General features: G+C 42.2%; 1 protein-coding gene across 5 annotated transcripts in view; it reads left to right on the top strand.

Annotated features, from left to right (window-relative positions):
- Positions 1 to 25523, top strand: part of Septin6 (septin 6) — a 71407-nt gene that overhangs the window by 10588 nt on the left and 35296 nt on the right. For all 5 annotated transcript variants that reach the window (XM_077106739.1, XM_077106738.1, XM_077106737.1 and 2 more), the window contains exons 2-3: positions 4625 to 4739; positions 13037 to 13232. In XM_077106739.1, the coding sequence (XP_076962854.1) occupies positions 4625 to 4739; positions 13037 to 13232 (311 nt within the window). The remainder of the gene's footprint in view (positions 1 to 4624; positions 4740 to 13036; positions 13233 to 25523) is intronic.

Genomic DNA, 25523 nt, shown 5'->3' with positions numbered 1-25523 from the left:
ATCAATGAAGTAATTCTTCTTGACTTTCTCTTTGGCTTCTGGCAACAGAGAACTATTGGGTCATCTTACTTTTCTGATCATTTTCTTCTCGTTGCAGAATCCTCTTCATTTTTCCATTTCTTACTCATGAACATTTCTTGTACTCAGTCTTTAGCTCTTTGATTCCTGTACTTCTCTCAGAGAGCACATCCAGTGTTATACCTCTCACTCCTAAATTTATGACTCAGTACTGAATGCTCTCTGAGCCTACAATCCCATATTGCTAACTACTTATTGGATTGCTTTTCATGGATATCTTACCATAAAATTCAAAACGATCTTATTTTCCTTAACACATAAAATGTTTTTCCAAATCCAAGAGAAAAGACAAACACCCCATTTTTTTAAAATGGGCAAAGAAATGACTAGGTAATTCACATACACAAATTCACATACATAGTTGAACAATGAAAACATGTTCACCCTCACTAATACAATGCAAATGAAACAGCACAATGCTATTTTTCAGTGATTCAATTCACAATGGTTAAAAAGCCTGTGAAACTCGGCGCTTGTGGGTAAACACTCACATATTAGAGGTAGAAATATAAATTTTGTACTATTCTCTATTCAATAATGTATCAACATGCACCAAAGTCTTTAAAATGTGTGAACCTTTTGATCTAGTAGGCCTCGATTCTAGGACATGATCAGAGATATATGCAAACCTGGAAGAACCAGTGTTATTATATTGAAAACTTGAGTATATACTAAGTGTCCAGCAATAGAAGATTGGTTAAGAAAATATGAAAAATTCCTGCACTGGAATGCTAAATGACCAATAAAAACAATTTTTTAGAAGCATGTTTAATTACTAAAAAAATCCATACTATATTAAGCAAGGTAATAGAAAGGGTATGAGTTCAGGTAATGGAAAGGAATATACAGCAGTATTCCTATTTTATTAAAAAAAACAAAGGCATACAAAAGGCAAGCATAGTGGTGCACACCCATAATCCCAGCATTTGGGAAGCTGAGGTAGGAGGATCACTAGTTCAGAGTCAGCCTCAGCAACTTAGGGAGACCTTAAACAACTTAGCAAGATCATGTGTCAAGAAAAAAAATAGAAAGGGGATGTGGGGATGTGGCTCAGTGGTTAAGTGCCCCTGGGTTTAATCCCTGGTACTCCCCTCCCCCCAAAAAGGCATACAGATTGGAGGAAAATACATAATAAATATTAAGTGATGATCTCTGGAGAGTGATTTTTGTGGGTGATTTTTATTTTCTTCTTTATGATTTCTGCAATGAACATTGATTACTGTTATCAAACATAAAACCTGTAAGTAGCTGAGCATAGTAGCATGTACCTGTGATCCCAGCGGCTCGGGAGGCTGAGGTAGGAGGATCACGAGTTCAAAGCCAGCCTTGGCATAATCAAGGTGCTAATAAGCAACTCAATGAGACCTTGTCTCTAAATAAAATACAAAATAGGGCTGGGGATGTGGCTCTGTGGTCAAGTACCTCTGACTTCAATCCCTGGGCCCTAAACAACAGCAGCAACCACAACAACAATAACAACAACAACAACAAAAACCTGTAAGTAGATTTTTTTTTAGTAAAAGCTTTTTGAAAACAGAATCTTAGACATTCCCACTAACCAAGTTCTCTTTCCTGGCCTCTCTCTGTCCTTGCTGGTATCAATCAAGGTTTAGATCTTGAAGTCAGCTTTGATTGTTTTCCCATTCCTTCTGCCCTGCCACTTATTGAGTCTCATCCCTCCTTTAAGGCATCTCTCAAATTTGTTCCTTTTTTGTGGATGTGGTGCTGGGGATGGAACCAGGGCCTCATACATGCTAAGCACACATTCTACTACTGACCTATACCCCCGGCCTCTTTCTTGAGTCCAAAGTCAAATCAGTTTACTTCAACCAGCATTTATTGTCACAGTACTTGGATGTCACTCTGCCAGTTCAACATTATTGGAGCCCTCTTACAATGTGTATCCCTGCCCTAGTCTCCTGTTCCTCCAATTAGTCAAAGCACCCTGTAGCTGGAGTGATCTTTCATAAGCCTTACTTGTATCATGGCCCTCCCTGCTTAAACATACTCAAAATTCCCCAAGTAAGTCCCTTTGCCTAGGGAATACAGCTCATACTTTTTATTTTGCTATTCGGGACTCTTTATTTACACCACTGTGCTGGGTGGGAGATAATAGTGGGCACATGGGAGGAGCTTGGCAAGTTTTTTTTTAAATACCTTTATTATTTATTTATTTTTATGTGGTGCTGAGGATCGAACCCAGTGCTTCACACATGCTAGGCAAGCGCTCTACCACTGAGCCACAATCCCAGCCCCTTGGTAAGTTTTTGACAATAAAATATATCAAAGAATAAGGTGGGGAGCTTTCCCCACTGCTCTCCACTGCCTTTTGTTTGAGAATCCCCTTCCTCTTCTTTTGGCACTTGGATTCAGGGTTTTGGAGCATTTGACATTTCATGGTGCTGAATTTGGAGACAGGAAGAGGCAGCCAGAGATGATAAAATATGGCTCAGGAAACCTCAACTCTTGAGTCCATCCCAATTTCCAAGGCCTGCTATGTAGGAGGCTCTGTGGAGGAAGCATATTGCTTCTTAAATCCCTTCTTCCCTGCAGTGTTGAGGACTAAGAACTAAGTCTGGGGATCTTACATCTTACTGTTGGCTTTAATTAAAATGGAGGAGGGGAAACAGAAAGAGGTGAATGTATAACAAAGCCCTACGTGATGTGGGTCCTTCATGAAACTCAGCTGTCTTCAGGTGCCTTTCTGGGGCACAGAATACACCAACCCGACTGAATGATGGCATATGGTCGTCTGTCAAGAATGCTCCACTGGGAGTGTGTGGGGTGAGTTGTGTGAGGATAATGAACTCACCAGATGGCAGTAACCGGCACTAGCTCTTGAAGGATCTGATGACACCAATGAAAGTGGGATCCCGAGCTGGGTGAAGGGCTGTCTGGGAGCCAGTTCTGATGACGACTGAGAGGCTCCTCCACCACCACAGCCCATTTCTTTCAGTGTGAAGCATGTGCTTATTATGGACCTAGTATGATAGCAGATCCAGCCAGTGTAAGAGCTTAGTGAAGACTGGAATGCTGGGGCAGGCCTCCTGGCACTAACCATGCCCTTTGGGATTGCTCTTGGCATCTTTCTGGTTTCGGAAAGCCTGGTGCAGCCCCACCCAACACAAATGCTGACTCTTCCCATAGCCCATCATTCTTTGGAGCTTGCTGTCTCCAGCTTCCCTTCTCCTCCTTTCTCCCCCTTTCTTTCCCTCCTCTCCACTGTGGCCATTGGCAGTTGGCACTCCATTCAGGCCCTTTCTGTCCTTCACTCAGGCTCCTTGGAAACCTGCCTTAGTTTGAGGCACTTCCTGTTTGGTAAAGCCATTAACTAACTGTAAGCAGCTTTGGGCCTTGCAGGCGAAGCAAAGGCCCTCTGCTTTCCAGGGCTGGGAGTGGCTTGAATGACTCTTGTGGAGTCATGGGAACCAGAGGGAACCTGGAGGCAGCTTCCTCTAGCTAGAGGGAGCCAGGGTGTTTTATGGCAGTATTGGTCAGCCCAGGATCCAAGGATGCCCTGGTCATTGCACTGTGAGGTTATCCTTGGATAACTGCTGTTGACTGAGCGGTTACCATGTGCCAGGGACCATACTAAGTGCTCAAAGAGCATTTTCCTATATAACCTGCACATCAGCTACTAGTTTCTGATTTTATTTTATTTTGGTGTACTGGGGAATGAACTCGGGGCACTTTACCACTGAGCCACATCCCCAGCCATATTTTGTATTTTATTTAGAGATAGGGTATTCCTGAGTTGCTCAGCACCTTGCTTTTCCTGAGGCTGGCTTTGAACTTGCGATCTTCCTGCCTCAGCCTCCTGAGCTGCTGGGATTACAGGCGTGTGCCACTGTGCCTGACTCTAGTTTCTGATTTTATCATGGGGAAACTATGAGAAGTTTAATAACTTGTCAGAGGCCTCATAGCCAGAAGATGGCCTACATAGGGCTCTAACTCAAACCTGCCTGATTTCAAAATCTATGCCCCTTAACCTCTATGCTATGCTGCTTTTGTAGGTTCTGGAGAGAGGATTAATTGCTATCTAAGGTTTTGGGGATATTTACTGACTACTTATGCATGTATTAAGCTCATTGCATGTATTAATTAGCGTATCTGCATCTCCCAGTCACCTTTAAGATAGGACATATTGTCTCATGTGACAGTTGTGGAAGGAAACCAAGTCTCATTGAGGTTACCCAGCTCATAAGCAATTGATTGCAGATTTAACCCAAGTCTGAGAACTTTGGGTGCCAGTGTTCTCTTCCCCTGACCCTGCCTTCCCACTCCTAAAAAGCCCCCTCTGTAGTTTGCTCTACAAAAGGAGTTGCGGAACTATGGTGACATTCAGTGTTGAGCCTAGAAGATTCCTGGGTTCTTGAATACATGACAGGCCATTTTGCTTTGAGGCAGGGAGTACCTGAAAGGACTGAAACCAGGGACCTGGATGGTTATTACTTCCTATTATGGAGAGCATTTGGATGGAGAACTGAGACTCAGATTAATTTTAAGCACATTTTGATTTTTCTCCCTCCTTCCTCTCCCAAATTAGGGTGAAGGTTGCCGAACCGTCCCCCTGGCTGGACATGTGGGGTTTGACAGCTTGCCTGACCAGCTGGTGAATAAGTCAGTCAGCCAGGGCTTCTGCTTCAACATCCTGTGCGTGGGTGAGTATTTCCATTGCAGGAAATTCTATTACAGAATATGGATCCTTAATGGCTGGATGTGGCTTTGCAGGTAATTAGGTTAAATAGTGTGTCATTCAGATCTAGTTGCAAGAGCGTTCCTCTCCCTCCATCCGGCCTTCTTCTCTTATCCATCTGCTTATTTTTGTAAGCAGCCAACTGTAATTACTATGTTTTTCCTTGGCTGGACCAGAATCTGGGGCCATACTTTGGGGGAAAGGAGCTGCGTGAGACCCAGTAGAAATTTTGTAAGGGGGCTGGCTGGCTCCATTCCTGCTGTCAAGTTCATTTTGACTGCAGAAGACAAGAACCAGGACAGAATGGGGAGGGAGGTGATGGCTGAGGAAAGAAAGAGGCCACCTGCCTACCAGCTGCGGGCAGTGGGTTGAGTCTGTTGGTTCCTTCTGCAGCTTCTCTGTGCTCAGTACAATCTGAGCTGAAGTGCAGGCTCGCACAGCTGTGGGCAAGGTCTTCTGTTTCCCTTATCTGTATCTCTGTCTAGACCTTTAATCTCAACTGTGGGAGCTGCATCTTAGTGTCCCCTCCATATGCTAATCAAGGCACAAAGGGAATTCAGTAATGTTTGTGAAATGAATGGATGGATGAGTTAACTCCATAGCAGCCATTCATTATAGTTCTCAAATAGTTTCTCAGATTAGTTCTTTTGGACCTTACTCTGCAAAGTGAGCAAAGCAAGTAGTGTTTGTATTTTCACGGAACACATGGAGACCCAGAAACTTGGGGAGGATAAAGTGTTTATCTGAGACAACAGAGAAAAAGTGGCTGAGCCATAATATGGATCCATCCCTTATCCCTCCCATTGCTCCTCTAACTGTTGCCAGCCACATCTCTTGAGAACACGAAAGCACTTTGGAAACCATTGAACACCAATCAAACAAACAAAAGGGACAATAGTTTCTTGATATTCTTTAAAAAATCCCAAATTTGCAAACACAATCGTAGACTATAATTTTCACCCCACAGTGCAGGAAAGTATACCTGCATATTTTCAGTGACCTCCTTAATGATTGTATAAACACCATAATAAAGTCAGTTTTCAAACTGGCTGGAACACTCAAACAATTTTGTTAATTGCCTTTTCTTAGTTTTGTATGGAGTATCTAGGGAACTCGTTCATGTTGTAGATCTGAACCAACACTGAACTGGATATTTTACTCTTTAATGTATTTAAAATTTTTTTTTCTCACTAAGTTCATTCTTTTTCCTTGGGCTCTTTATTTTTACTTCCAATCTGGGCCCAGCCATCTTTTTTTTTTTTTTTTTTTTTTTTTTTTGGTATTGGGGATTGCGCTCAGGGGCACTAGACCACTAAGTCACATCCCCAGCCCTATTTTTTTTTTTTTTGTATTTTATTTAGAGACAGGGGCTCACTGAGTTGCTTAGTACCTCATCTTTGCTGAGGCTGGCTTTGAACTTGTGTTCCTCCTGCTTCAGCCTCCTAAGCTGCTGGGATTACAGGCTGTGCCCAGCCCCAGCACTCTTTTTTTCAGGTCACTTTCTGTAAGAATCGCTGCATACTCAAGGACAAATAGAGAACAGCAAAGCCACTTCTGGATCTGAATGACAGGCAGTTAGCTAGGCTCACTCACTTGCTGAATGACTCATTACCACATATCAGCTTTGGAACCTATGAGATGAAAATATGTGCTTTATGGAATTACATATCAGGACTTAGGGTCCAGACTGAGGTTATTAACTCTTTAAATGCTGAAAGTCTAACTTATGGGTATGTTTAGGTGAGGTCAGGAGAGGGATACAAAATAAATAAAAGTCACAGTGATTGGCATCAAGAGCAAATGCTATCACATTCAATATTAGCACTGCCAAATCTTTATTTAACTAACAAGAGCTCCAGTCTTTAGCAGATGATGGACAACTTACTTCATATAATATTGGATTATCAAAATATTTCAGCACAGACATATCAGATTCCCTTGGCATTTCTCCCAGAGCTCCATGTGACCTGTGCTGGGAGATGAGAAGTGAAATGACAGACCCACCATAAGCAACCTTTCAACTAAGCAGTTGGGTGGTCTAGTAAAGCCTTGGGAGGGAGGCCATGTGAATCAGAATGGTTCTTTGGTGGCAGAAGTGTAGGGAAATTTGACATGTGGATTACAGCTCCCCTGGGGCTCAGAGGAAGAGGCAGCCAAGCTCAAGACAAAGTGAGTGGGAGAAATAGTACCCCCCCCCCCCCCCCCCCCCCCCCCGTCTTCTGTTTCCTACCTACACATTGTACAGCTACAACTGCTTCAGTATGTACCTGCTGGGATGGAATTGCTCAAGTGCTGGGATGGTCCCTTCAAGAGGGGAAGGGTAGGAAAGAGGACCCTATCACCTGCAAGGAGTCTCAGGATATGGCTGCCCCAGTATTTCCTGTTAGACCTGCAGGTGCAACCATTGGATAGAACAGCTTGGACTGGGTTAATTTCATTCTTTATCCCTGACCCAAAAAAGCCTACGACTCATGCATCTTTCTCTCTTGCTGTGCTTATAACCCTGTCATTGCTCAGAGATCCCACAATTTGGACCAAGGTCATAAGTGGCTTAGAGTGGCTCTGAGGCTGCAGTCTCAGCCAGCTATAGTGCTGAGTCCTGCCACTGACTTGGCGAAGAGTCCATAGCTTGGCTGTTGAAGGTGATCTTTCCTCTTGCTTGGGGTGACTGTTGGGTTTACTTCCTTAACGACTGCTATAAAATGATTCATAGAATATGGTCCCCTAAACTATTTTCCTTTTCTGATAGAGCATTCTCACTACAAAATTATGGTAGTGCTACCTTTGATTATTAACTGAGATCTAGGATATTGTTCACATTATCATTTACTTTGGTGTTGAACTCTGATTGTAGCCCTATATCCAGCAGAGTAGCTATCCTACATACATATGTGCATATATGTGTGCATATGCATGTGTATATGTTGAGATTGAGAGGGCGAGTATTTTTATGAATCCAGAGCCTAATTTTTATGTCAGGGTACCAATTAATGGCTCCCACAATTATTATTTTGGGCTAGAAACATGGACATGAGCATAATATGACTCCTCTCCAATAGATTTGCTAGGGTTGACAATAATTACTTAGTGGGGTGAAGGTCCCCTCTCCCTACCAAAATTATATACAAATCCCTTGGCTTTGGAAATCTTGAGGATCCCATGATTTTAGATAGAGTACAAGGGCCTTAGAAGAACCACTAGAGCCAGCAAAACAAATGTTCTGGGGCCCATTGCTTTGCACTGCTGGGAAAGGGCCCCAAAGAGATTCATCCATCTAAATGAGCAACAGTAATGGCTGTGAGGAATACAAAGGGTCATAATGATAATATTTATTTTGAAGCTGCTCAGGATTCCAGGCTCTACTGGGTTCTGTCGGACTTGGAAAAAACATACACAAGAGAAGCAGAATTCCAACTTGCTACAGGAGGAGGGAAAGGGCAGCTAGCATTCTACCTAAGACAGGGGCCAATTGTTTCATTCCTGTGTCTCTGGAAAGACAGTTGCTCACCTAACAGACTGGCTGCAGTGGTCAACTTTTTTTTTTTTTTCTTTTTTGTAATACTGGGGATTAAACCTAGTGAGCTACATCTCTAGCCCAGCAATGATCAACTTCTTTTTTTAAATTTTTGTACTGAGAATTGAACCACTGAGCCACATCTCCAACCCTTTTTAATATTTTATTTAGAGTCAGGGCCTCTCTGAGTTGCTAAGTCACTGAGACTGGCTTTGAATTTGCCATTCACCTGCCTCAGCCTCCCAAGTCGCTGGAATTACAGGTGTGTGCCACTGTGCCCGGCAATGATCAACTTCTAACAGGCTATTGCAGGGGAAAACATGATGTGGTTTATAGCATCTGTTGATGTTCTTGGTGTTATTACTCCCACCATACCTGATTTTAAGCTACCAATACGACATCACTGCATGTGAGTTTGGGAAAAGATGCAGGAAGCCAGAAGAGCTGGCTTTAACACACCACAGTCTGCCAGGACTCTACAAGATCAGGAAGGAGAAAAGGGCAAGGTCATAAAGCCAGGCATGGCCTTGTCCCTGTCCATAGGCTCCTCTGGCCAACTGGAGTTCCTGAAGCATTTCCTTTTGGACACCTCCCTTTTGAACCCAGAGACATTTCTCTTGGTTTAGTCAACATTCAGAGCTGGAAGCAACTGCAGCTCCATTACAGCAGGGATTGAGGCTATCTTGTTCATTGCTGTATAACTGTGCCTGGCTCCTATTAGAGGCTTTTAAAATACTTGTCGAATGACTAAATGAACAAACATATTATGCCTTTGGGCCTCACTAGAATATATTGGTTAAAAGCATAGGCTTCAGTGTCAGTCTGCCTAGATGCAAATTCTGGCTCTGCTACTTATTAATTTGTGACCTTGGACTGTTAATTCCTCCGCATTGTATAGGAAAATAAGATGTGGAGGGGTGGCTGAGAAACTGTAGCTGGAGTGGCTTGGCTAATCCATCTGTTAATTGAGGATAAATTGTAGTAGCTTGGGGCTGGAGGTGTAGCTCAATGGTAGAGCACTTGCCTAGCATGAAAGAAGTCCTGAGTTTGATCTCCAGCACTGAAAAAAAAAAAAAAGAAAAGAAAAAGAAAAAAGAAAAAAAATATAATCTACCTTAAAGACTTGTTGGGAGGAATAAATAAGAAAATATGTGAAAGCTGGGGACATAGCTTAGTGGCAGAGCTCTTGCCTGGCATGTGCGAGACTTAGGATTCTATCCTGAGCAATGCAAAAAAGAAAAGAAAATATATGTATTTATTTACAGCAGTGCTTGGCACAGAGTAAGTGTACCATAAACAATAGCTATTATTGTCACTCCAAACTTCTCCTTTTATAGGAAAAGAGACTGGGACTCAGAGAGAGGAAAGGGCCGAGCCAGCTCAGGTCACATGGTAATTTAGTGATAACCTGGCTGGGACCTTTCATTTCATAACATGCAGGACTTAATTGCACAAGGTGCCAGAGGGTGCAGATATTGACAGCAACTGAGGAAAGGGGCTAAACTTTTCTTTATCACAGTGACTTTTAACCCAGGGTGGGGAGATCAACATCAGACTGTCTCAGGGAATATAATTTGAAAAAGCATGTTTCATACTACATGCTTTAAATTAATTTATCAAATTAATTTATTTTTAAAAAACTGTTGTTTCTAGAATACTATCTACATTAAGCAACATGAGACAAAATCTTCTTGAATGATGGAACACGAGTTAAAAAGGGTTAATAGAGGCTGGGGTTGTGGCTCAGTGGTAGAGTGCTTGCCTAGTATGCGTGAGGCATTGGATTTGATCCTCAGTACCACATAAATATAAAATGAAGATATTGTGTCAACATAAAACTAAAAACTAAAAATAATAAAAATATTAATAAACCCTACTATCTACTGTGAGATGCTCTGGGAGGGCTAGGGAAAGGAGGGGGCAATGGACCCCTCAGGACTCCTCAGGTTTCATTCTGGAATCTAACTGCCAAAATCTCATCTTCCTGCAGGGGCTTGGAATCTGCTGACCTGATCCCAGTCAGCAACCTTCCCAATACTGGGCCCAGGGCTTCCATGGGAGGGGACTATATCCTAGGCTCAGCCTGGGTCTGTGCCAGCCACTGAGGGAGAGCCTCTCTCCATCCCCAGGCTCTGAAGAGAGTACTTGATAGTCACAAAGACAGCTGGCTTGATTTTCTGCCCTCTTTTAATCTGCATTTATTGTGATTCCCTAGACACCCATGAGTTCTTTTCTTCCAGACCTTCATTATTTGGTATCTAATTTTCACAACGCTTCTGTGCTGGCAGGCATCTGGGTGGTCATCTCCCTGCTGATCTTCCCTGCTGCCTGCCCTGCCCTGCCCTGCCCTGCCGGGCCCCCATCTCTCCAGCTGTGTAAACAGGGTGGGTCCTGTTTACAGGGTGGGTCCTGCAGAGGCCACGAGTAGGTACTCTTGTGAGTACAGGAAGATTTCTCTTTGAGAATTCTTGGGATGGGGAGCCAGCCAGCCCACCATGGGTGCTAGGGAGACGGGACCTATCATTGTCTAGGAGCTGCAGAGCATTCAGCAAGGAGCTCATGGGACAGAAGAGGGGGTGGGAGAGGGGTGGACATGGAAAATTCATTAGGCAGGTACAAAGATAGGCTAAAATGTACCTCAAACCTCAGTCCCCAGAGGGGAGGGAAGTTAGAATGAGGCAGCCACCCTTTCATTCCCACCTCAGAGGTGCTAGCCTCATTTCCGGTTTAGCTACATCCATCCATTGCATAGCGTGGGAGTGATATTTTCTGCTGCTTGCCCAATTCTGCTGCCTCCCATGGCAAAGACCCCACCTTCCCAATTTTCCTTGGGGCCTCAAAACTAACCTGTTCCTTTAGGGGAGGAAAACAAAGGGGCCTCTTTTTGGAGAGTCTTTGATGCTAATGGGTATAGCAGAGACCCTCACCATGAGCAGTGTGAGCAACTTTTTCTGCACCCCTGGCAATCCACCATATTAGTCAGACCTGGCTATGAAATTGGGCTGGGGATCCGATAACTAGGCTGAATTGAATGTTCTTGTTCTATCTTTCTCTCCGCCATCCCCATTGAAAGCTTGCATCATAGACACTTTTAAAAGCACCTCCTGCATTTCATAGCTCATTATTCAGCATAAAAAGGCTTGGAAGAGATGCAAAGCTAGACACACCCAGAGGGTGGAGAGGAGATGGAGCATTTTTGGTTTCCAGTCATGCAGCTCTAACCCAAGCCCAGGACGTCCTGCAAATGTGTGCTGTTGGTCCCAAGGGGAGATCTGCCAGGCCAGAATGTGCCCAGTATAAACTCGCTTCAGACTGTGAGAAGTCAGAGCTTGCCTGCCCCCAGGTTGGGGAGGTAGATGGAAAGAAGTGGGATGATGCTAGCAAAGTAATAGGGTGGTCTTAGGTGTTCAAAGGGCACTTCCGGTAATTAAATACTGGCTTTTATTCCTGGGATTCCTGAATTGTTTGGGGTGAGGAGGGGGAACAAAATACAGTCTGGATCCATGGAGATTATAAGTGGTTTTAGTGCCTAACCCTGCTTGTGGCTTCATATCAGATTCCTGCCTAAACCCCATTTTACCAACTTCCCCCACAGCTTATGGCTTCTTGTGATGTCTCATTCCCTAAAGATGTCTTGGCTTGAGGTAGCAGCTTGATATCCCCCAGTCTCCCAGGAGTAACCTTTCTGCACCTTTACCATTCTGCCATAGCCCTTCCCCCTTCATCTCTCTAGTGTGAAATTCAAGACTTTTGGAATTCCAATGGCTTAATTTGTTAGTATCCCACAGACTGTTAGTTAAAGAAATAAGTGGCTGGTTTATTTGATATTTAAGGAGAATAATAATTTGTGGCCTGTGAAGTTCTCTCTCCATTAGCTAAAAATTGTCTTACTGAAAGCTCAACCTGGCTGGGAGGATGGTAAAGCCAAGGAAAGATCCACAGTCTCCCCACCCCACCGGGAGACACATCCAGGACACCCACAGAGCTCTGGGCCTCTCTGGGAGATGAGGCAGACAGAGTCTGGGCGGGGAGGATATTTGTTTGACAAGGGATTGTGTTCCTTTTTAAAAAAATTAAAATAATTTTTTAGTTTTTATTATAAAAACAATAGCTGGGAGCTGTGGTGCATGCCTGTCATCCCAACAATTTGGGAGGCTGAGACAGGAGGATTGCCAGTTTGAGGCCAGACTGGACAGTTTAGCAAGACTCTGTCTCAAAATTAAAAACAAAAGGGCTGGGGGAATAGTTCTCTGGTAGAATGCCCTGGGTTCAATCTCCAGTACCAAAAGAAAAAAAAAATTACACATGTTCCACTTAGACAACTTGGAAAATACAGAAAAGCATAAAGAAATGAAAACCACACATAATCCCACCACCTGGAGAAAACCATAGGTAAGAGTCTATGTATTTCTTTCCAGCCCTTTTCTAGGGATAACAATCTCTCTCCATCTGTGCCTATACCATTACTTTTTCTGATTATAAAAGCAATACATACTCAAGATAAAAATTTCAAATAATAGGAAAAAAGAATAAAATGAAAATTCCCCCAATTCCACTATTGTGAAATGACTATTCTTGTTATGGGGCACATTCCTTTAGGTCTTTTTGATATAACTGAGCTCATACAGTCTATGTACTTCTATTTATTGTTCACTTACTATTTTGTCATGTTTATTTTCCATGTTAATAAGTAGATATCTGCATAATCACTGTGTGAATGGACCTTAATTTATTCTTTCAATTTTCAGGAGAGACAGGTTTGGGCAAGTCCACCCTCATGGATACCCTGTTCAATACCAAGTTTGAGGGGGAGCCAGCCACCCACACGCAGCCTGGTGTCCAGCTCCGGTCCAATACCTACGACCTTCAAGAGAGCAATGTGGGGCTGAAGCTCACAATTGTTAGCACAGTAGGCTTTGGGGACCAGATCAACAAGGAAGACAGGTAAGGAAGGCAGTGAGTGGGGTGGGAAGGTTGGTGGGGGTGAGGCACAATGAGGAACTTTCCATGGGCGTCTTGGAGAAAGCATACATGCTGGGGCCCAGCCTCTTTCAGAATGGAGTGGGCAGATGGCAGGCCCCTCACAAGCACTGCCCCTGCCCACGGTCCTTATCTATAGTAACTGTTCCACTCCATATGCTTTGCCAAAGGAAGAATGTTTTCCCAGTGTATGGGGTGGAGGTCTCGATGCCATTTAGCAAACATTTATGCAGTCCTACCTTGTGCCAGGTACTGCTGTGCTCTGACAATCTGAAAAGGAATAACTTTGTCTCTGTCCTTGAGATGCACATGGGCAAGACCGGTTTTAAGCAAATAATTTCCATGCAGAACGGTATGTTCTGTAAAGGACAGGATACAGAGAGGTAAAGGACAAGTTTCAGTGAGACCACAAAAGTGAGAACAGTTCCATGTGGGAAGGTCAGGCAACAGAGGATGTGCTCCCTCTTCTGTCTTTTGAAGGAGAAACTGCTTTGCCAGACAAGCAAGGATTAGGGGAGAAGGGCATTCCAGGCCGAGGTAACTTTGTGCAAAGGTAAAGTGATGCAGAGGATTCTTATATATTCTAGGGAATGCAGCTTGCTCTGTTTGGTTAGACAGAGGCAAAGTAACTGTGAAGCTGATGAAGCTTAAGCTTCAGAGCCCTCACATCACAGGCCCCTTCCAAGGGTTGTATTATTATTCTTGGAGGGCCCTTTAAATTGTGTAAACATAGGGCCCTTCAAACCCTGGGTCTGCCCTTGGGCTACCAGTTCGGAGTGAACTAGAGAAAAATAGGGGAAATGAACCTGAAGAAGAAAGTGGGTGCCAGATCCCAAAGGGAGTTATAGAAAGTACAAATGTGGTGCCATAGAAAGATTTTTTAAAGTATATTTTTATTTGTAGATGTACACAATACCTTTTATTTATTTTTATATGGGGCTGAGGATTGAACCCAGTTCCTCACATGTGCTAAGCAAGCACTGTGCCACTGAGCTACAGCCACAGCCCCCATTGCAAGCTTTTAAGAAGTAGATTGAGCCGGGTGTGGTGGCACACACTAGTAATCCTAGTGACTCAGAAGGATCATGAGTTCAAAGTCAACCTTAGCAACAGCAAGGAGCTAAGCAACTCAGTGAGACCCTGTCTCTAAATAAAATACAAAATAGGGCTGGGATGTGGCTCAGTGGTCCAGTGGTTAAGTGCCCCTGGGTTTAATCCCCAGTATCAAAAAAAAAAAAAAAAAAAAAAAAAGAGAGAGAGAGAGAGAAGTAGAATGATGTAGTCTGATTGGCCTTTGAAACAAGTCCCTTGGGATAATATGAAGAAATATTAGGGGACTGTTGTACCAATGAGTTTGAGGCAAAGGGGAAATAGTTGCTGAGGTAGGGAACAGAAGAAAGATTTGATAAACATTGAATGGGTAAAATTAAAGGAACTTGATAGAAATTTGATGTGGGGTTGTGAAGGGAAAAGAAGAATTTAGAATGAGGCCTGAATTTCTGGCTTTGGAGACTAAATAAATGGTGGTGGTATTCATAAGATAGAGAAGATTAGAGAGCCAGGTTTTAAGATAATTAGCTATATATTCAGTTTAGACATGTTCAGTTTGACCTTTCTGTGGACTATCCAGACACATTATAGCCTTCAGTGTTAAGCAGTATACAGAGTTGGAGGTCCAAAGAGAGTCTAGGCTGGAAATATAGATTTGGCTTATCAGGGTGTATGTGTTACGTTCCAACAGTGGACATGTGTAAGATTGCCCGGGAATCAGAGTGGAGCCAGAAGGATGCTGGGCTAAAGACTAAAAAAACCTTAGGAGTTTCAGTTTTTACAGATAAAGGAAAAGACCCTGAAAGGGGGCAAAACAGGAGAGGTAGGAGGAGAGCTGGGTGAGAATGAACGATTCAAGAATGTGTGTGAGTGAGGGGTGGGGTGACACGGGCTAGGGTCTGGTAGAGGGTATGGGTTGGGCACCATCTGGTTTTAACCAGAAATCATGTGGCTATCATATGTGCTCATCTCAGAAAAGATAGTTTATCAATTTGAGTAGTATCTGCTCATCTTTTGAGGATTCTCTTGCTTCTTAGGTGAACTGTATCTTAAATTCTCCTGTTTCTTCCTTAAAGCTACAACAGCCATACTCCTGTCCTTACACTGAATAAATAGACATAGCTTCTTAAAACTTGGAGTGAATTCTGTTTTGCATTTAAAATTCTAAAAGAAGGACACATCTGTTTTTTTACAGGCTTGTTTATTGTGCTAATCTTCTTTGGTTGAGAATAAATTAGACCCAGAGGGAAAGGGGATATTTGGGTCACAATCTTGAGTGCTTAATCTCAGGGCAGATTTTTCAGGAACTCTTAATTAAACTCTTTCCTTCCTTCCTTCCTTCCTTTCTTCTTTTTTTTTTGGGAGGGGGTTAAGGATGCTCAGCTACTGAGCTACATACTCAGCCCATTTTATTTTTTTATTTTGAGACAGGTCCTCATTAAGTTGCTGAGGCTAGCCTTAGACTTGCAATCCTCCTGCCTCAGCCTCCTGAGTTGCTGTGATTACAGTCATGCACCATGTCACCCAGCTCAATTAAATTTCTCACAGTTCTTTCAGTTACATGTGTATCTAACAGTGGACAATGCCTTAATAATGATGGCTTAAAAGGGCTGAATAGATACTGCCCCTTAGAGGCTAATATCCTTTCATTATATTTTTAAAAAATTCTTATTTCCCTGATTATAAATATGATACATACTCATAAAAATCAAACTAAACAAAATCAAATATGTAGAAATGAAAAGCTTCCCTGAATTTGGGGAAGCAGGGTGGAAAGAGTTACAGGGATTTGTAATAAAAAGCAGTGTTTTGAACATGCCGCCAGGGCCATTTTAGCACAGATATGTCAGTGCAGCTGCATTGAAACAGTGCATCAGAATGCCCTGCTTTATCCAGGGTACATGCTTAAGATGGGAAGAGCAGCAAATAAGACTGGATCCTTGGAAAGCTACCATTTAAAGAATGCTGGAACCACACACAGTGGTGCACGCCTGTAATTCCAGCTACTCTGGAGGTTGAGGCAGGAAGATCACAAGTCTGAATTGTGGCAATTTGGCAAGACCCTATCTCCAAATAAAAGAATCAGTGGTAGAGAGACCCTGGGTTTAATCCCCAGTACCCCCCACCCCCAAAATGGTGGAGACTGCAAAGATAGGCTGGAGATGGGGTGCCTAGGAACTTACTAGGCTTTGCTGTCAGATAGACCTGGGTTCAAATCCCCTATTGTCATATTACCCAAGGACCTGGAGCAAGGTACTTAAATTTATAGTGTCAGTTTTCAAATCACCTGTAAAGTGGGGATGATGATGATAATAATCCTTACCTTAGAGGGCTATGATGAAGCATGCTTGACATGTATGGCATAAAAAATACTTAAACAGTGCCTGACTCTGAGTAACTACCTAAGAACACAGGTATTGTTAAGATCATGATTTTTTTTTGGTAGTACTGGGGATTGATTCCAGAGGTGCTTTACTACTAAGCTACATCCTCAGCCCTTTTTATTTTTTTATTTATTTTATAATTCTTTTTTTTAGAGAGAGAATTTTTAATATTTATTTTTTTAGTTTTCAGTGGACACAACATCTTTGTTTGTATGTGGTGCTGAGGATTGAACCCAGGCCGCACGCATGCCAGGCGAGCGCGCTACTGCTTGAGCCACATCCCCAGCCCCCCATTTTATTTTTTATTTGGAGATAAGGTCTTCCTAAGTTGCTGAAGCTGGCTTCAAACTTGTGATCCTCCTCTCAGCCTCCCAAATTGCTGGGATTATAGGTGTGCGCTACTGCACTCAGTTCTGACCATGATTTTTATTGATAGAGGAATGAAGGGGGGTATTATGTAGCATATGGGAGAGAATTATTAACCAGGAAAATAAGAACCAAAGAGTTTTCTTATTTTGATAATATGAAAAGTTTGGCAATATGAAGGTCATTAGTACATGTAGCAGTAATCATTCCAGGGGAATTGTAGGTATAAGCTAGACTTCCATGATTGCTGAGTGAAAGTGAAGTAAGGATATGAAGACATCAGGATAGCAAAAAGAAGAATAGAACAAAAAATTGAGTCCAAGATCAGATCCATATTTACATGGAAATTTAGTATATGTAAGTAAGCAGGCAAAGAATGGACTATTCAAAAAAAAATGATGCTGGGAAAACAGGCCATCTGTTTAGAAAAAAAACAAAATGAGACCCTCTCACACAAACACTATCCACAAAAATAGATTCCTGTTGGACTAAAAACAAATTCTAAAAATGTAGGGAGAAAAAAAAGTAAGGAGAAAATGTCGGAGAATATTTTTATAACTTTGAGGGTAGAGAAGTCTTTTCCAGGCATGATACAAAACCCAAAAGTCATAGAAGAAAAGACAAATGTAAATTCATTAAAAAAATACTTTTCATTATTTTTAAATTATTATTATTTTTTTAGTACTGGGGATTGAGCCCAGGGACTTTTAAACACTGAGCCCCATCCTCAGTTCTTTTTATTTTTATTTTGAGACAGGGTCTCACTAAGTTTCTTAGGGCCTTGCTAGCTGAGGCTGATCTGAGTTCCTTCTGCCTCAGCCTCCTGAGCTGCTGGGATTATACTCAGGGAATCACACATGCTAGGCAAGTGCTTTACCAGTGAACCACATCCCCAGCCTAGTACTTTTATATATCATAAATAAAATTAAAAACAAGTTAGAGATGGGGCAAAAATATTTGCAACCCACATAATAACACAAATAATTTTTCTAAAATGTAAAAGGAACTTCTATAATTCAATGAGAAACAAACTGTTAATTGACAAAGGGAAATACAAATGACCAATCAACAGGTAAAATGATACTCATTCAATTTCCCCAGTGATTTAGGGAAATGCAAAATAAAACAATGACATTTTTTTATCCATCAGATTTGCAAAAATAAAAGATGGCATAACATCCCCTAACAAAAAGTAATTTCATTCATGTTTGTGGGAGTGTAAATTGATGCAGAATTTTTGGAGGGCAAATTTGGCAGTATGTATTAAAATTAAAAATGTGAATAATTTATGACCCAACAGTTCCACTTTTAAGTGTACAGAAAAACAATTGCACACGTTCATTAGAAGCATACAAAAAGGATGTTCACTGCAGCATTGGTGACCAGGTTTAAAGAAAACTTAAAGATTCTAATTTCCATCAATAATGCAATTAAATGAACTATATAGTTCAGCCATATTATGGGATTGTCAACTTTTTTTTGTAGTAGGGGTTGAACTCAGGGGCACTCAACCACAGAGCCACAACCTCAGCCTTATTTTGTAATTTATTTAGAGACAACATCTCTAGGAGTTGCTTAGCGCCTCCCCGTTGCTGAGTCTGGCTTTGAACTCGGGGATCCTCCTGCCTGAGACTCCCTAGTCTCTGGGATTACAGGCATGTACCACCATGCCCAACCAAACTATGAGATTGTATTTGGCAGTTTAAAAGAATGAGGTAGATCCTATGTACTCACATGGGTAGAGCTCCAGGTCAAACAACCCACACTTTTCTTTTTTTTTTTTTTTTCAGGTACGGGGATTGAACTCAGGGGCACTGGACCACTGAGCCACATCCCCAGCCCTTTTTTGTAATTTATTATGAGACAGGGTCTCACTGAGTTGCTTAGGGCCTTGCTAAGTTGCTGAGGCTGGCTTTGAACTCACAATCATCCTGCCTCAGCCTCCCAAGCCTCTGGGATTACAGGCATGTGCCACTGCGCCCAGCTCTTTCTTTTTCTTTTTTTGTACCAGTGATTGAACCCAGATGTTCTTAACCACTGAGCCACATCCCTAGCCATTTTGATTTTTATTTGAGACAGGATCTCACCAAATTTCTTAGGGCCTTGCTAAGTTGTTGAGGCTGGCTTTGAACTCGTGATCCTCCTGGCTTAGCCTCCTGAGCTGCTGGGATTACAGTTGTGCACCACTGCACCTAGCTACATCTCTCTTTTTCTGTATTTAAATGCATAGAAAAGGTCTGGAAGGATAATCAACAGACTGAAAACAGTGATTACTCTGAGGCAGGGAGAACATATACATGTATCGCTTGCATAATTAAAAATAAATTAAAAAGAATGAAGTTTTCCAAAAGGAAGCAGATAAAGTGGGTGTAGACTGTTCATTTAAAAAGCTTGTCTGAGCTGGAAAAAAAGAGGAGATAAGGCAGTGTGTAGGAGACAGGGAGGTGAGGGGTGATTCCTGAGAGTAGAAGAGATGATGAGGGCTTAAGCAGGACCAGAAACTTTGAGGATTTGAGGGAAAACATCCACAAGACTTAGTAACCAAGTTGGTGTGGAGGATCTAGTTTATCATTTACTAAATGTTTGCTACCTGCCAGGTATACTATAAGGTGCCAGGTATACTGTAAGGTGCCAGAGATGGGAAGAAATAAGGCAGTCTGTAGTCAAGGAGCTTGAGGCTCAGTGGAAGGAATAAATATGCATAATGTGGTTTGTATAGTAACAAAGGAAATGTGGAAGGCGACTGTGGGAAGAGAAAGGGCAGCAACTGGCCAAGCCTGGTGGTGGGATTATTTGGTGTGGGTGGCTGGGAGGAGAGAGCAGGTGATCAGGAAAGGCTGAGTTAAGTCTTAAAAGTCTTGCAGGATAAGTACAGATAACCAACTGGCATACATTGGGTATTTGGTACATATTTGTTGAGTGGATGAATGAAAGAAATGTACATTGGTGGGGGAAAAAAAAGAGAATACCAAAGAGAGTACCAAAGGTATTAGCCGGGCGCACACCTGTAATCTCAGTGGCCCAGGAGGCTGAGACAGGAGGATTGTGAGTTCAAAGCCAGCCTTAGTAATTTAGCAAGGCCCTAAGCAACTTAGTAAGACCCTGTCTCATAATAAAATATGAAATAGGGCTGGGGATGTGGCTCAGTTGTTGAGTGCCTCTGAGTTCAACACCTGGTACCAAAACAAACAAATAAAAAAACCCTAAACCAAAAATACTCCCCAAACTGAGAGTATCCATTGACTGTGTTAACTAGCATGCTGCTGTGGATAGAAAACACTCTACAATGTCTTGAAGGGTAAATGAGACATTTCAAAAAAATTGAGTTGGTTGTTCTTTCAGGAAATTTCCACTAAATATTTATTAAGTAGCTATTGTATGCCAGACAGACCCTGTGCTAGGTGCAGAAGACAAACTTGATGACATGGGGGAGGAACTGGAGAGGCTCTGGATAAATTGCAGATTCTGATCCTTTGGGTCTGGATTGAGGCCCCATGAGTCTACATTTCTAACCAGCTCTCCGTTGATGTGGGTGTTACTAGCCCAAAGACCATGTTCTGAGTGGCAAAGGTATAGACAATTTTTTTTGAATCATGGTATAGGAGTTTCATAAGGCCCAGTGGAGTCTGTTTGGAAGGAGCAGAACTCCAGGAAAAGGAGTCCAATGCAGATAGCAGAATAGGGATGTATGTAGAGGAAAGAACAAAAGCATGCAAGAGTGGGGAGAGGGTAAATTGGCTGTTGTCACTTTTGGCACTGTTCCAGTAGATCAGACCATGTGGTCTTGGCTTTCGTGTCTAAGATGATTGTGTCGGAGTACAGTGTCTGTGACTAGGCCATCAGGGGTGACTTTGGTAGTTGTGTCTGCAGAGGACATGGGCACAAGGGAGAAGGAAGAGATTTAATATTCCATGTCTAGGAAATATGATAGGAAGATGGTTATGATTGAGGCCATGGGAATAAGTAAGACTACCCAGGGACATCGTGCATATAATAATATGTAGGAGGACAGCAGAAGATAAAATCTCAGACAGGCCAAGAATTTAGCCAAGGCAAGTGAGAAAGAATAGATATAGATGTAAGAAGAGGCAATGATATCAGTGAAGTTGAGGGACAGTATTTTAAGAAAAAACATTTAAGAAGGATCAATATTACCAAGAAAGAGACAGGAGGATTGTGAGTTCAAAGCCAGCCTTAGTAACTTAGCAAGGCCCTAAGCAACTTAGTGAGACCCTATCTCATAATAAAATACAAAATAGGGCAAGAAAGGTGACAATTGAAAAATATTGAGAGGTAACTTAAAAGGAGGAAAAGTTTGAGAGCTGGGTGTGGTGACACACACCTGTAATCTCAGTGGCTCCGGAGACTGAGGCAGGAGGATTTCAAGTTCAAAGCCAGCCTCAGCAACAGCAAGGCACTAAGCAACTCTGCGAGACCCTGTCTCAAAATAAAATACAAAAAAGGGCTGGGGATGTGGCTCAGTGGTTAAACACCCCTGGGTTCAATCCCTAGTTACCCTCCACCCAAAGAGGAGGAAAAGTTTGTTTTAGCTCATGGTTTCAGAAATTTCCGTCTGTTAGTTTTGTTGCTTTGGGGCCTGTGGTGAGGCAGAACATAACAGCCCAAAGTGTATGGTGGAGAAAAGCTGATTACCTCATGGTGGCCAGGAAGCAAAGAGAGAGAGGAAGGGATTCCCAACATCCCCTTCAAGGGCACACTCCCATGACCTAACTTCCTTCCCCTAAGCCCCACTGCCTACTGGTTTCATTACGTCCCCTAAGTATCACAGGCTGGCACTCATACCTTTAGCAAAAGGGCCTTTGGGGTCATTTAAGAATCAAACAGCCAGGTGTGGTGGTGCATGCCTATAATCCCAGCAGCTCTCAAAGCTGAGGCAGGAGGATATCAAGTTCAAACCCAGCCTCAGCAAAAGGGAGGTTCTAAGCAACTCAGCGAGACCCTGGTCTCTATAAATAAAATACAAAATCAGGTTGGGGATGTGGCTTAGGGGTCGAGTGCCCTTGAGTTCAATCCTTGGTACCCGCCTCCAAAAAATAGAAAAAGAAAAAGATTCAAACCATAACAAATGGAATATTTAGGCAGACAACTGAAAAGATTGAAACAAATGGTAGTTCTATAGGTAGCCAATTTCAAAATAAACAATCCAGAAAGCTTTAGACTTATAAATCAACAATAACCACTTAGAAAGCATTATGGAACAGAAGATCCAATTCACAGAGAAAAAAATTCCTTACTATACCCTACCCACAAGACCATACATAATGTGGCTCCTGCCACCTTTCTTGGCTTTATCTCCTACTATTCTTTTCTGCTGTTGTCAGGTGAATTTCACATAACAAAATTAATGATTCAAGTGAACAACCCATTGCCATTTAATGCATTGACAACCATCATCACTATGTATTGTGCAGCCACCAGCTCTATCTAGTTCCGAAACCTTTTCCTGCACCCTGAAAGGAAATTCATTAATCAATAATTCCCCATCCCCATCTGCCTCAGCCCCTGCTAACTACTATTCGATTTCCTGTCTTTATGAAATTGACTAGTCTAGGTGCCTCATACATGTGGAGTCTTACAGTATTTGTCCTTGTGTCTGGTTATTTCATTTAGCATAATGTCTCTAAGGTTCATCCATGTGATAGCGTTATTAGATTTTTTTTGTATGGCTGATGATGACCTGTTATGTGAATAGTTATATGAGAGAGCCATGGAGAGATCCAGAAGAAGAGCATTCCAAGTAGAGGGAATAACAAGTCATCTTTATAGCTCAAGTATCACATCCTCAGAGGAGTCTTCCTTGGTCACTGTATTTATTTATTTATAAATATTTTTGGTTGTAGATGGACACAATACCTTTATTTTATTTATTATTTTTAAATATTTTTAGTTGTTAATGGACTTTATTGTCTTTATTTTTATGTGGTGCTGAGGATAAAACCCAGTGCCTCACATGTGCTAGGTGAGCACACTACCACTGAGCCACAACCCCAGCCCCACCTTTATTTTATTATACTTATTTTTTTATGCAGTGCTGAGGATCGAACCCAGTGCCTCACAAGTGCTAGGCAAGCACTCTACTGCTGAGACACAACCCCAGCCCTGGTCACTGTATTTAAAATAGCCAAACCTCCAGTTGCTTTTTATTTCAATATCAGATTTTAGTGTGTTCATAGAGCATTTCACTATCTGAAATGAATAAGAAGTATTGTCTAGATCAGAGGCTTTTTTGTACCCTTGGTCCTTTTAGTAATCTGGTATGGCCTTTGGGCTCATTCTCAAACTAACAATTTTATGAGACTGACGTGCTGCCCACTGCGCCAAGAGGGCTGCTAAACTAACAATTTTAAATGCTTAAAGTATATCAGTTGTACTGAACAAACAGTTACCAAACTATATTGAAATGATGATTTAGTAATCCATGTATTTCTTTATTAATTTCTGAAATAATATCTATATACAGCCTTATTGGTTATCAGAATTGAGGAGTTGTGATGAATATAAATGCTATCTTAAGGTACTTGCAACCACTGAAATAAGAATTATAAATAGTGATTTCTATTGGTTATGAAATCACAGATACTGCAAAATATTACTGCAGATTGTTACCTACATTTGGTTAGACATTAGTGATAAGATGTATCTTCTATTTTATATTTATTTATTTTTTTAGTTGTAGTTAGACACAATACCTTTATTTTATCTATTCATATGTGGTGCTGAGGATCGAACTGAGGGCCCTGCACATGCTAGGTGAGTGCTCTACTGCTGAGCCACAACCTCAGCCCATAAAATGTATTTTTTTCCTATCCAAGTTCATGGATCCTCAAATTCTAGCCATAGACCCTTGGAGGCTGGGGGACCCCAGGTTAAGAACTCATTTTTTTTTTTTTTTTTGGTACCAAGGATTGAACTCAGGAGCACTGGACCACTGAGCCACATCCTCAGACCTATTTTGTATTTTATTTAGAGACAGGATCTCTCACTGAGTTACTTAGGGTCTCACTTTTTGCTGAGGCTGGTTTTGAACTCATTATCCTCCTGCCTCAGCCTCCCCAGCCTCTGGGATTACAAGCGTGAGCCACCACACCTGTTAGAACTCATGTTTTATAAGGGAAAATATGAAGAGTAGTGATGAGGAGAGGCAGAGTCTGTTGGAGCTGGGTTTTGTTGGAGGTGGAAGAGATCATAGATCAGGAAATAAAGGGCTAGAAGAAAGATGTTCTCTCTGTTCATCCATGAAACTTTAGTGTGGGACATGTAGAAATGTCCAATTGAGAAGGATATGAGAAAAGTGTCATCTTTGAAAGACTGTCAGCTACCACTTAGAGGAAGGAAGTAGTTGATGAGGAGTTTGCCTATGGGAATAAGGATTTTGTTAACCATGGCAATGAGCACAGGGAAGCGTGGGGCAGAGATGACCACCTTGGGAAGATGAGCCACTGGGGGTGGGTTTGAGGGAGTGCAGAGCGGTTGGTGGAACCCTTACTATATTTCAGATAGCAGGCTAGACACTGAGGATGCAAAGATAATTAAGACAAAGATGAATCACCCATGTCAGATTCCTTTAAACCAAATCCTGGTGGTTGATTGGTTGGTTGGGCTGGTCTGATCCATGTACCTTTTCATAATCTGAGAGCCAGAAGCAATGGTTGTAAGATGGGCACAGGATATCACTAGAGATTCATGGGAGGAAAAGCTAAAAAAAATCCTACTCTTTTTCTTTCCTCTGTTTCCTTTTGTGAAAGAAAAGATGCTGTAAAAAAAGAAAGAATGAAAAAAAGGTTATGTAATTGAGAAAAAGATGAAGCAGTGCCATGATCAGATAATTCAGACCAGCCAATCATCTAAAAATGAAATAAGCCTAGGGAATGCATCCTTCATCCTCACTTGAAATTCTCCTGGAATCTTCTAAGGATCTCTGCTGCCAAGAGATCCTTTGATGCTATTACCCTTCAGAACTGTGTTGGCTCAGAGGGATCAAAGGAAGAAAGCAAAGACTATATTTTTAGATTTTTTTCTTTGCAGCTTCAGAGATACCCTGCACCTGTATCTCTTCTCTATATGTAGCTCTCAGAATCTAGGATTCTGTGATTCTTTTTTAAACACTGTTTTCCCCTTCTCTACTAGGGGGCTCTTTCAAAAAGGCTTAGGTTAGAGGCTGCTGCAGGTGGGAGGCATTGGTTGGACCCAGCTCCTCCTCTGATCATGTTCCCTTCTGGCAATGGTTATCTGCAAACTCCCTGCCCTGAGCCCAGAGAATGTACCTCTTCTTCCCTGAAGGGAAGCAGCCCCTCAGAGAAAGAGGCAGTGCCAAACAGGGGAGTTGAGAAGATGGGCATGGCTGAAACTATGCTGACCTAAATAGAGCAGAAAGAGGCTATTGGGATGGCAGGGATGGTCAGGGCAGGGCTTGGGGCAGGGAGAGAGGGAAGCT

The sequence above is a fragment of the Callospermophilus lateralis genome, chromosome X (genome assembly GCF_048772815.1).
Source record: "Callospermophilus lateralis isolate mCalLat2 chromosome X, mCalLat2.hap1, whole genome shotgun sequence".
In the NCBI taxonomy this organism is placed as follows: Eukaryota; Metazoa; Chordata; class Mammalia; order Rodentia; family Sciuridae; genus Callospermophilus; species Callospermophilus lateralis.
The sequence above is the reverse complement of the archived record's forward strand: the minus strand, read 5'-3'. Positions and strand labels throughout refer to the sequence as shown.